Consider the following 13,696-nt stretch of genomic DNA (forward strand, 5'->3'; position numbering starts at 1 on the left):
TTGCAAGCCTGCAAAATAAAATATATTAAGCACTTGTAATTTTAAAATTTCCAATTCATCCTCCCTCTTTCCCGCGAGTTGCAACATCTTGAATTCTAAACTGAATGCTTTGAATTCTGAGGCAAATAAAGTACAGCGCATTGCTCACTTTAAGCACACTGTAGCAAGGTCATTCCTTTCTCCCACTAAATACACATAGAAATCTACGCATTACATATTTGCCCCCCCCCTTTTTTTCTTAGAACAAGCTTTCCTGTTAACCATCATATTTTATGCCAGCAGTGTAGTTTTTTCTATGCAAATTATGTATTTGTAGCAAACCCGCACAGCACGAATCAGCAAAGAAGAGTTGCTCAGTGACGTTTGTTTCATTTGCAGTATCACACTTCTCCACCGTATATCGGAGCGATACATTTTACCTCTTGGTTGCTGGGGGGTATTTGTTTGTTTGGTATTTTTAAGACCTAACTCACATACTTCTGGGTTGATACAGCTAGAACGCTGCAATTAATTACCCGATTTACACTCAAGAGAGGCTGGCTTGATAGGAGCTATTTAAAGAAAGGAAATGTGTGTTGGAATATTGCATGTTTACTATGACACTAGTAAAAATAGAGTGGGGGGAAAAAAAAAAAAAAAAGAGAAAAAATTTAGTTCTGAAGGACAAATTCATGTTTTACAGACAGCCAGCCCAGCAAGGCAGAGAGTTGCAACTGCAGCACGGTCACGAACTACCTGCAGTGAACGAGCCTCTGCTGCCTCCTGCCTGAGGGGTCCTGGCCGGGCTCTTTCCTCGTACTTTTCCTTTGTAAAGGAAAAGTTAAACCGAGCGCTGGAAAGACCGGACAGCCAGGAGCGGCTCTTTCCCGAGGGCTGCACAGGGTCTCTCGCCGCCCCGGCCGACGGGCCCCGCTGGGACGCCCGGTGCGACCCTCGCAGGAGCCTTCTGCACAGCGAGTAGTAACTTTGCCACTATCTTCCCGTCATTTTCGCCGCTACACGCAGACATCAAAATTTTATTTTCGTTAATCTTCTCAAGGTTAGGATGCTGCACGGTACCGAGACGCTTCAGACTCTGAGTAAGCACACCTTGCCGGCTGCTCATGAGTGCGCGGAGTTAACTTAATCGCACAGATAAATGTTTTACCCCGCTATTTACTCCACAGATTTCCCCTCCGGGGAAGGGAACTGCCGAACGAAAAGAGCCGGCGGTCGTTTTTCGGGAGCCCCCCCGAGCCGCGCGGCGCGGCGCGGAGCGGGCGGCACTCACCCGTGGAGAAGCCGACGAGCGCCGAGGGGTCGCAGGCTGCGGCCAGGCAGGACAAGCTGTCTTCCATTCCTCCCACCGACGCCGGGCCGGCTCTTCCCGGCGGGGCTCAGAGGGAGCCCCCGCGCCCCGGCCCGGCCGCCATGCCGCGGGCTCCGAGGAGACCCTCCCGGGACACACGGCGCTGCCGGCGGCGGCCGCTCCCGCCGCGCCTGCCCGCGGCCCCGGCCAAAACGAGAAACGGCGGGTGGGTGGGTGGGTGTCGGGGGGTGGGATGGGGAGCGCACTCGGCGGCAGGGCGGGGCTAAAGCTCCGACGTCAGCCACGCCCCCGCACAGGCACGCGCTGGGCGCTGCGACCCTACACAAACACCGCGGCGCCCGAAATCGCACGGATTGGGGCTGTCGGCGCTGGAGACCCGCCAGCCCTACCCCCCACCCCACCATCCCCGTGGCATCGCACTGCACCGCCTGAAGGTACTTACGGCTCGTTTTAAAATGGTGACATTAACCATAAAAAGCCAACAGCGATCCATTTGCCCTCGGCCTGAGCATAAAAAACCACCACGAATGACTAAGGAAAAGGACTTTTATGCTCGGTCGACTCAGATAAACCCTTATCGATCCAAAGCATGTTTGTGTGTCAGAAACACCAAAGATCTACTGTGAGTCAAAGCACAACGTGACATGGTAAGTTCACACGGGGGGGAGAAGATGGGGGTGGTTGTTTGTTTAGTATTATATTTGAATATTTTTCATATGACGTCTTTCAAGAGGAAAAAGCAATGACATCACTGGCAATGTACTCCTATCCATTATATTAAAACGAAGCAAAATATCGTGGTTTAAAGCAGCTTTGCAAAGCTATCGTTTTAGTCAGCAGAAGGGAACTTGTATTACAAACGCATTACAATCCATTTAGCATGATCATGATTTCGTTTGTCTTGCAAGATGAAGCACAGCCAGATGAGAACTAATGAATGCAACATGTGTTCATACTTTTGGTAGCTGTGCCTGAAGCCAATTGGCAGAACGACTACAGCAAGATAAATGTCAAAACAAAACTATTTATGACTATGTACTGCATATATTTTGCCTCTTCTCTCTAGCATACTTCAAATAGTTTATTATTTTCAAGATTTGCAAGCATATTAAATAACTCCAGATTAAAGTTTTGAGTTCTAGACAACAGTAGGATAGTAAAAAAAAAAAAAAAAAATATACACAGAGGAAGTGCATGTCTCCATTCAAAAAGGAGGGGCAGCACTTTTTTCCACCCTTACAAACAGTTGATAAGAAGGTTCATAACAACACATATAATTAAGACGGCACACAATGGGTTTTGTATGTTTTCCCCAGAACTACCAATCTACATATTTTGAGCAGTACCTTCATTTTCCAGGAGCTCCCTAAACATTGGAGGATTTGACCTCTGCAGTGATTTAAAAAAAGAGAAAGGCAGTCAGCTGAGCACAGCTCTGCAGTGTGGAGCCAGCCAGCCAACTACCCTGATTAATAGAAGGAAGGGATGAAGAAACTGAATGGTGGAAGATGATAAAGGGTAAAAGTCAAGGGCACACAACTCACGTAACGGCCCTAATTAAAGCCAAGGGCTTCAAACACACACCCGGATTGACCAAGAACTCATGTGCCCAACTTGTCCCAACCACTGTGTTGCATCATGTCACCAGATTAAACAGTCTTCATTGCAAGACAAAACACTGAGCCTTATCTTGGGTGGGCTGGACACACAGAATTATTCAACACACAGAGACATGTACTTTGGTATCCCTTCGAACTCAACATCCTTCCCAATGCAACTATGAAGCCTTGAAAGACATCGTGGGCAAAAGTCCACCATGAAGTCAGACATAATATGTGCTGGTGAAGACTAGCACAGAGAGCAGAAAGAGGCTTGATTTGCAATTTTTGGTGGCCACTAGTGCTCCAAATGATGACAAATTACATACAACTGGCAGGAAGCATCCAATGTAGTTCAAACTAATAAAATTTTTTAGAATGTCTCGTTTTTAGAGTAAGTAAACCACTTCATATTTAAAAAGCTAGGATCTCCTACTGTACTAAAAGGATATGAAATACTGATATTTCCAGAGATCTCTGACTCTGATTTAGCTTTAAAAAGAATGGATATCCTCACCATAGAAAAAAAAGAAATTGCATTAAGGCAGTATTTTAAACAGAGCTTAATGCCTGCCAAATCAAGAGCAGGCAGGGTGAGGCAAAAGGAACCAAAGCAAACGTTAGATCACCTTCAGAACGATTCTCTGAATGCTAGCGTTTGAAATTAGATTTCAGTTGACCCATTGTATACAGCTCACCCTGAAAATGGCAGAAGCAGCCTCAATACAGCCACTGCCTGTTCCCTGCTGGGCTGAGAACTTGGATCAAAATTCCTTGACTTGCTTTTAAAACTCTCATGAAACCCTTAACTCCTCATTAGGATTTTTCACCCTCCAAGCCCTGCTCCATACCTGTCCTTCTAAGCAATCTCACTATCTTCAGCAGCTTTCTACCTCTAACCTTTTCAGATTTAAAAACAACCTCAGGCTCCTCTCCCCTGCTGTTATTTAACATGAATGGTGGGGGATGAGGAGGTACTCCTCTTAACTATTTTAGGTAAGCACAAATGATGAAACAAGTACTTAAAATACGGCACAGACCAAAACAAAACACATACCATGTAGGCAAACTAACCTTTGCCTAGGTAAAAACATCTCAGAATATTAGTGGTGTAAAGTACAGTGTTACACCAAGAGAAAACCAACCCTCTTCAATCTAACATAATAAAGCCAGTTAAAGATCAGGAATAGAGCCCTGCACATTGCACAAGTACGGATTCGGTTTTTTGCTTGTTTGTCCCCAATATACAGATACTTCGGAACGTTACACATCTGGTAAGAACAGAGGATGGCTCAAAGACATCAGCATCAGTCAGATTATGAACCTATGAAAGGAGGCATTTTAGGCATACTTCAAGTTTTCACGCACCAAAAAACACCCCAACCCACATTTTCTTCAGAGATGGGAACAAAGGGTTCCTCTAGCGTTTGAAGAGAGCCAAAGGAAGGCGTGAACTCCTTGGAGTCATCACTTTTACATGAAGAGGAGGAAGAATCGGGTGCCCCTGCCCCACACCCCAACCGTTGCTTTCTGGTGACCCAGACACAGCCAAGGGAACTGGGGGTGCCCCTGTCAAAGCCACCACATCCCCAGCTGCAGAGACTCCAGAACAGACACCTTCTCCCCAGGACAACTTTAGTAATTAAAAAATAAAGAGGAAGATTATTGAGTTTCCTTGGCAAGTGATCCTGCTGCCAAGAAAATACCGGCAGTTACATGGAATGTGGAAAAAGTCTAAGCCTGTTTTCACAGAATGAGGATCTCTTCATAGTCTTCAAATTTAAGAGATCATAGATTGAAGAAGTGCTGCATGAGGCAATCACCTTATCTTCCTTTCAAAGGATTACTTGAAACTCCCTACCTACCTTTGCTTCAGAAAACCTGTAGCTATAACTGTACCTACACAATATAAAGTGATAACTGTACTGAGACTAGTTTAATGACTCTCTTGCTATTGACCTGCAAGAGGGCACTACTAGTTAACTCTTGTTTCTTCATATGTATAAAACTAATTATGTTTCCACTGGCAAACAGTCTTTCAATTATTTTGCTTTGTTCTTTCTGAAAAGAAACTGCAGCAATGTTTCAGTTGGCAATTAACCTCAAGGCCAAACAGTATCGCCTTTCAGCAGCTGCATACATCTCTGTTCCAGTATTACCTTTACTCCATGGAAAAGAGAGAATAACAATTATTTCTTTAATAACTACCCAATTCCTAAAGACTTGAAGCCTTTTATTCCTTTTTCCATAGGAAAAAAAAATAATAATCCTTTCTAAATTCAACGGACTGGTTTTAAAACCATGTTTTATCTGCAGTCACCTAACTAGCACAACAGATCAAAAGCATCTCATTGAATGAGACAAAAATAATTAAGCACAGTTTTAAAGCACACACTTCAGTTAAGGACACTCATTACATCAGGCCTGTTTCCAGCTGGACTTGTGAGGTGTATGGAGGTTAGTAAGCGATGAAGGACAAGAACAGCCTCGCAGGATCCAGCGCTCTCATTAACGCCTGCGGGATGCAACAGCCTCTGCTCGCTCCTCCTCTTCACTACAGGTGCTGGCACTGGAATAAAACCTATTAAAGTCCCATTCTCTGAAGTATGAATACCAAGAGTGACGGAAGGCAGGACCTTTGGCTATGATTAAGGTCACTTACAGTTGGCACATGGCAGCACTACTGCTAAAATAAGCATCTCTGCCCTTCTCCTGCATCCTTCCCACCCGCAGCCTGCTCTTGCCATGGGCACAACCACCCACAGGGCTGCACTGGACAGCACACCAGGAGACTGAACAACATGAAAACTAACCCATCAACACCAAAACGGGAAAGCTCACCAGGCCAGTCGTGTGGCGTACGGCACAATGAACCACGATGCTGCAGCAGGGAGGTGGCAGCACCCACCGGAAAGAGCATCGGGAACTGTGCCTGTCAACAGCAGCTCTGCCCGTGGATGACTTCGGGTGATTGTGAAACAGCTACACTTGTAAATCGCCTTTCACTGCCAGAAAACTGAGTGAAACAAGAACTGATAGAGATGAGAGTGAAGTCCCTGAGCGAGCAGTGCGAGGGCAGTACGTGGCAGAGAGCACACTGCGGTGCGGAGGCCGTTCCCTTATCACCCCTCCCAAACTCTAAACTGAGCTGCTTCGTCCCACCGGCGTTTTTCTTGAGCAGAGGTAGCATGCAGAAAACATGAGAAACAACAGGTGTACATCAGATCTTAAAACCTGTCCTGAGGCTGTCCTCCAGAACCAAACCATACCCACGTCTGTGCAGTCAGTCATCCCGGGAAAAGGATCTGAACGGGGAATTTTTTTTTTTTTTTTTCTAAAACCACATTACCCAAGTAGAAAAAGAAAACCCACAAGCAATACAAAGCCCTCCAAATGCACATGCATATTTTAAGAATAACTCCCTAAATGTCTATTTTTGTCAGGTGGGTTTTCTGCTGCATCAGCGGCTTGCTCTTGTTTGCAGAGGCAGCTGCACAGACATGACGGAGGTGGCAGCAGGCTGATGTGAACAGTAGGAAGGGTGGCAATGTTTAAGGCTGGCATTTCACTGAGCACATCAAACCACAGCTGTAGTGTGTCTTCCGCTGCCTGCTTGCACAGCAGACTGCTTGCAGCTGCTTTCCTGCCTACCCATCAAATGCAATACGGAAACACCTAGCGAACAAGATGAAAATGTATCAAATATAAAACACAGCCACGAAAAGATTTCTCCTGCAAATTTTAGTTTGGGCATATGTTCCAGACCACCACCCAGACCATGCATCCTACGTGGTGGCCCACGAAAACATGCAACCCTCCCCCTGAGAAAACTCGGAGTCTAAACAGCAGCATCCCTGTTAGGTGCAGTCTGTATTTTTGTGGAGGAAAAAAAAAAAAAATCACAGTTTCATTTCTGGTCAAGAACCTACACAACTTCAAACACACAAGTTTTGCATAAGAGATATTTTTAAAGCTACAGGTAAATTATACAAGGTTGTTAAATAGGAAACATTTCCATTTTCTGAAAGCAATCAGCAAAGTTTGATTCTTAACGAAGATGACTAACTGGTAGTCTTAGATCATACCAAAGCTATGGTTATGAATTAGCTTTAGTTAAGTGACTGCTGTCTAATCATTTAGTTCATGCCAACAGAAAGAAAAACGTTGCTTTTGCCATACAGAAGTGGGGAGACAGTGGGGGAGAGGCCAACTGCAAAAGTGTTTTCTAACAAAGCACTTTCAAAAAGTATGTACTTCTAGAAATATTAACACTTCTTAAGAGTTGTGTATTCTTTAAAAAAAAGATTAAGTCACTCATGCATATTAAAACATCTCCCTGTGTTCTCCCAATGGCTGTTTCCACTACAGTATTGCTGCAATGTTGACTATTTTTACTACTGTTATAAGCAGTAAGAACTGCTTATAACTTATAATAACTGCTATAAGAAATGAAGTGTAAAAAACCCAACAAAATTGGAGAGTCCACCAGTTACAACAGAGACCAGAGAGTTTCTCCTTTACTAACCACTCTGAGATGTGGAGGAAGTGGAAAAGCCTTTACAAAGACACCACCCTTCACACATCCTTCACCCGAAACGAGTCGGTCCCAAGGATGCCCAGCAGGAGATTTGTGTGTGCACGGAGGGCTGGCACAGCTGGTGACGGGCTCAGCAGCGCGCTGGGGGGACGCACTCCTTGCTGTGCACAGAAAGCTGCTCTGTGGGCAGCAGATAGGGACGGGAAATGCATCCCAGAGGGTGGCTCAGACGTAACCACGCGCCTTGGTACGGCACGTAAATGAGGCAGAAAAACCACAGACGCTAGTCTGGCTTAATCGAGACGGCTAGAAACACCTTTCGGCTTCTGGGCTTTCCCGTACACTAGCAGAACCCAAATCTTCCACCTGAGGGGTGGGGTGATCATCTCCATTCGTTACCACGTAGCATAAACACAATATCTGTGATTAAGGTATTATCTAGTACACGCAAATGTGATGCAGGTGTCAGGCCTTAAACTGTTACAACACTTCAGAGTTTGACCTTATCAAAAGATCATTTATAGCCACGCAGTTTTGACATATTATGTATAACAGCTGTACAGTCCATAAATTAATTACCCTTCTGATGGCACAGACTACTAAACAAAGTGGTTTAAAGGGAATCTGTAGAGACCAGTCTTATCTCTGTGCTGTTCCTTTAAATTTAGTTGACAGCATATTTTGTACTGGCAGTAAAATGGGTCACAATAATAAACATCGTGGTTTATTTACAAATATAGGATTGAACTGTTGTGAAATTCTCAGGCAGGGCCTATGACCTATGCTGTTAGAAGAACATAAAAGATATACGTATATTGTTTTTAAAAAAGACAGATATGGAAACTCCTGTTTACGTCTCTTCTTTTTCAGTAGCATTCTCAGTATTATATTTCAGCTTTACTTTAAAACTTAGTGAATATAAAATAAGGAAAACAAGCCATACTATTTCCATGAATCATTTGATAAAAAATTGTCATTAGAAGGAACCAGTTTGGTTCACAGACAGAGGTTAAAAGAGACCTTTCAACTAAGTCAACAAATGAAATCTGCCAGACTAGAAGTCGCGCTTACCTGAAACTCTGAATAACATTATTGACGCAACATTAGGCATTGATTTACAATATATTCTTCCTGTAGGAACAGTAATGTTACAAAAAACTGACACAACTGATACCTTTGCCAGCCTCTCTGGAGAAAAAAATAAAGGACAGTAGGAGACAACACGCAACTCACCATTTTAACTGGTAGCTCTTTCACAAGCCAAGACCAAGGTCAACTTTTGACTACAGAAACGTGTGTTTATATTGCCAGAAGAAAAACTCTATAGGTCAGGAAAAATAATTTCTTCCTCTGGATCATCAATCCTGTTATGACAGCTAAAGGTCAAAGCAAAGAACAGACAGGCTAATTAGAGAGAAGGGAAACTTTGGTGTGCAGTGGTAGGTCTGACTGAATTGACAAATTAAATAGCTGTGGCATAGACAAGGACACACCATTCTATAGGGGAAAAACACCACACAAGAAAAATGGAGAAGGTCTGGCTTTAAGAAGCGCAGTTGTATTTTCTAAGAATGCAGCTTACCAAAGCTTCAGAGACCCACTAAAGGTCAGAAGCGGCAGGAATTTGATGGTATCGTATTACGTAAGAGGCATTTTCATACACTGCAAAACCACCGGCCGTGGGAGGTGGGGATAGTTACGGCAATACATGATCAAGCTCACTATGGCCTTACTTCACCACAAGAAGCTTCTGTACTCCAGATCTACCATGTAATCTTCAAGTAATAAGAGCCAGAAAACGAGAAATATCCAAAACATACTGAAACCGCGACTTCAACGTTAATTTAATCAAACCTCAAATGAAGAGTTTACCTCTCTGTTCTTTGAGAAGGATGCAAGTCCATGATCTAAGTGAATAAAATACCAGGGGTGATGGGACTACAATTAAAAGCAACTTCTTGACTGGCAGAAGAGGCAACAGTACTGACTGCTCTAAGCTCCCAAGGGCATAGGATAAGCAATCATCTGTATATATTTGCATGGGAAGTAAACTAAAAGAATAAAAACTATTCCCTCCTCCCCACCTGTTTTTTGAAATACAGACTATGGCAGCATTTGTATTTTTGTTAATACAAGAGGGTATCCCCAAATCCATGAAGTCAGTAGGCTTCATGTAACTAGCTGCTTATGTGCAAGTTTACACAATCAAGACTGATACAAGCACAATTCTACCACAGGATTTTTAGACAGAAACTTAACAAATGACTTTACATATAATTTTTTTTTTTTTTATCCAAGTTTTTGAGACTGTTTTGTGTGTATTTTTTAACACGAACGACCTACGGACAACTTCAACATACAACTTTGATTTGAATTCTGTCTTCTCTGTGAAATGGGCTGTAAACACTTTTTCTCATATCAGATTGTATGATGTTTAAAGCACTCTACAAAGCCAAATGAATGATCACAGAATTGTAACTGCACATGGCTACACAGCTTTTAAGTCATGGACATAATAAAGCATCATTATGTTTACACTTTATGTTTTTCTTTTGTATTCCAAATTTTTAAAGTGAGACTTGATCTCAAGACAGTCTTGAGACATAAAAGATGTCCAAGCCTTAGTAAAGTACTCTAAATTAGTTAATAAAAGAATTTTTTTAATCATGTATACCATAGGTCACATCTGACCATTGAAATACTCAGTCCAGTATACAAGCCCCCAAACCCCCACATTCTTCCTTTCACTATCCACAAGCCAAAAGAATTTCATTGTTTTAAAAAAGTTTTTTGAAGCTTTGTTTTGACAAACTGTAATGGTGATTTATACATCAGTAAGTCTGTAGTCAACACAGGAGTTTACAGGACACTGAGCAACTGACAAAATTACATTTTCAGTGTAAGTTTTATTTAGTAGAAATGTTTTGCCTGCTATCTCTATAAACAGGAAGACTCAGCTATTTCCTTCGATGAAGTGCTAGAGACTTACTACCCTAACAGAGCCTGCAGCAACATCTACTTGCAAGTAACAAACCTGTAATGCTGGACATTTTATTATCTTTCTCCATTGGCTGTATTTACAGTATGAACGTGTTTTTAATATGTTTAACATAAAGGAAAAGCCTTCTACAGGAAAGCACGCACTACCAAATTATATTGCAGAACACCAGAGTTAAAGGAATGGTATTAGGTAGCAATGAAAAGACAGGCTAAAATATCAAAGAAAAGAAAATTCCTGTCCCTTTTTTTTTTTTTAAGTCTTCACTAAATGTTGTGTGCTCCTTTAAGCATCATTTGAGGATGCATTCAGTTGGCAAGGTAACAGATGTGAAGCAACCTTAGAGGCATCATCCAACCAAAAATACGGGTTTTCACTTTTCTGTCAAATTGTTCTATATTCTGCCACCCCACAGGAAAATAAAGTGTAAAATTATACTACAGCGATCAGGAATTAATAAATTGTTGCGAGTCACTTGTGCAGCTTTCCTACACTTGAATAGCTAGGATATTTACCTTATAACATGAACACATTTGTATTTCAAAAGGAATCCTCAAAATAACTGTTTTGCATTTTTTTTCCTGACACTATATACCTCCTTGTTGAAAAGTGTCTATCACCCTACAAAGGTGGCTCACAAGTAGCAGCTCCCCCCCGAACCCCTTTAAAACAAAGTCAGGAGAGCACAGTTGTGGGTTGCAAATGACTATACTCCATACATTCCAGGATTTTCTTAACAGAGAAAATACCTCAGTATTTTCCTTTGTTAGTCTCCTGGCAGAATTTGAATCACTCATTTTGCTTCACCCAAGAAGGAGTATTTGATTTAATGATTCACTCATTTGATGGATAGTCAGGCGACCGATTTTATCTGCTTCATTGCTATCAAGCAGTCAGCATAACCTTCCATTAAGGCAAATTGCAGGTTTTAAAGCATACCTGCAATCAGAGGAACTCAGATTGTTCTTGCACTATCCTCAAAACCTATGAAGGATACGTGCATTGGAGGGAGGTGGAGAGAAGTGGAAAGGATTAAATTAAACAATTTGGAGGAAGCATCTTGCTGTTTTCTGTCTCCACTGATGAAATCAGGTCTGTGGCATTAAAACCGACGTGAGAGAACATGGCTTGTTTGTATTGTCCCCTTCCTTTTCTCATTTAAAAATCAATTGCCATCCTTAGGCAGGATATACATTGGTAGGAACAAACTAGCAAAACTAAACTGCCTTTGCAAACAGATCTTAACTGCCCACCCTAAGAGCCACACAAAAAGGTCCGGAGGCACACTGCAACGGAGACCTCCAGCATGGGCATCACGCGTCAACATCGACGTGTGATGAGGATCTGATCTCTAGAAAACCTGGATGTTTATTTTCTTTAAAAATAAAAGCTGCCTGAATACGTAGTGGTAATAATTTTTATGCGTTGGTTAGCAAAGTCCTCCACTCTACAAGAGCACGTTACTGATTTTCAAACTCAAAGCAACGCCTTGGGCTGTCTGTATCACACACACACACGTATACATGGTGTGGAGCACCTTGATGCGGGTGGGGAAGGTTTGGTGGCTTTTCAGCACAGGCCCACTCCCCTACAGACAGGATGGAGCCATGTACCAGCCACGGGAACGAAGCCAGACATGCCTGAAAACACACCAGAAAACACTTGCAAGAGAACTGCTTTCAAGGTACCACTTTCCAGTAGAAGAATTAGAGTGGAAAAAACCCATACTTGGCACGAACCTCTTGAGTCAGGAGTTTGGTTTAGATCATTAGCAGTTTAAACTAGATTCACCGTTGGAAGATTTGATTTGGTAAGAAATGTTTAGATCCTGCTGCACGATTTTGCAGGAAGGAGTTTGCCGGGCAGCTGTGGCACTGGGTGAAGGGGGACGAGCTCCGAACACAGACCGTCCTCTCAGTGAGGTGCTGGGCTGGCCAAAAATCCGTGAGAAACTCCAGCTGGCTGAAAAGGGAACCGGGACTCACCTCGAGATGATGATACCCCTTGCTCTGTACAATTTGACATAACATGGCAACTCCAACAAGTTATTAAAACAAGGCATACTCATAAATACAAAAGTCTTTTGAAAAACGACATTTTAATAAAACTATACCTAAAAAGCATTTGGACAACTTGGGCTATAGTACATATTGTATGATATTGGGATTCCTTCTTTTATAGCATCATGTTCCAACTAATTATCAGAGCTAGTTTTTTAAAAAGAATGGCTATTAATATACTACTTCATCAGCTAAAAAAAATTGCTTTTGCAAATTATTCACATACTTTGGTTTCTCATACTTGTTTTGCTGGAAAATAGAAATGTTTAATAAATTAATAAAGATGAAAAAAAAAATGCTGGCTTAATAGAATTCCATGGAAAAAACTGCTTTACAATACTCCATGAAGTATAACCAGCACAGTTTTACTCACTTGCTTCTTCACCTGATGAATTCTACTAATGTGTATGAGAATGCTAAGTGAGTTTACATGCTAAAATTATTTTATGTGATACAGTAATATGTTGAGGACAGTTTTGCCTTCTAGGAGACTGTAAACCTGTAAATTGGTCCACATAATTAATTTGTAATTAAAATGTGAAACAGTAGTTATACTACCAGAGATATTTTCCTTAGAGAGAAAATGTCACTGATTTGTCATTTATGTTTTAGCTCTATCTTAACTAGAAAAAGTAAGATGGTATAATTGAAGTCCAAAAAATAAATATCTTTGTAGTTAATAATAGAAACTCATCTTTTCCATCTATAGGTTGCTGCCCTAGTACTGTTGTAGATACCACCCCTTATGTTATGGCATAATATAAACTAACCCCCCAACCAAGGCATTCCGTTTTTCAATACTTTTTTTTTTCAAATGTTCCATCGCTTTGAGTTTCTTTATGATGTAACCTAAGCAGCATAAGCAAGACAGTGCACTATCCTACACAAAACACTAACTCAGAGTGTACTGCTGGCTTCACAAAACATTCAAGAGGTACAGAGGAGAATCACTATTTCAAGTTCGCCTGAACTGAACACAGCTGAGATAAAACACTGACACGTCCGAGTACTCTGGATTTGCTTTTGAAATGACCTGATGCTTCCAGAGAATGGAAGGGGGAGGAATATCAGCCTCCTGGCTGGGGGGAGGGATGGGAGCTGCTTCTACAATTGCAAAAGTATTTTTCAGTATATGGGGTGGCTGGAGCAGAGCAAAGCCCCCCATAGGTGAGCGAGGCTGGCTGCTGGGCATAG

At 42.2% G+C, this 13,696-nt stretch overlaps 1 protein-coding gene across 3 annotated transcripts in view; it reads right to left on the reverse strand.

Moving 5' to 3' along the window:
• Positions 1-13,696, reverse strand: part of EML4 (EMAP like 4) — a 164,653-nt gene that overhangs the window by 93,778 nt on the left and 57,179 nt on the right. For 2 of the 3 annotated variants that reach the window (XM_065631051.1, XM_065631050.1), the window contains exon 1: positions 1,271-1,468. The exons of the other annotated variant lie outside the window; for it this stretch is intronic. In XM_065631051.1, the coding sequence (XP_065487123.1) occupies positions 1,271-1,337 (67 nt within the window). In that variant the 5' untranslated portion in view covers positions 1,338-1,468. Of the gene's footprint in view, positions 1-1,270; positions 1,469-13,696 lie in introns of those variants that run through there. 3 annotated transcript variants of the gene reach the window in all.

The sequence above is a fragment of the Caloenas nicobarica genome, chromosome 3 (assembly GCF_036013445.1).
Source record: "Caloenas nicobarica isolate bCalNic1 chromosome 3, bCalNic1.hap1, whole genome shotgun sequence".
NCBI lineage: Eukaryota > Metazoa > Chordata > Aves > Columbiformes > Columbidae > Caloenas > Caloenas nicobarica.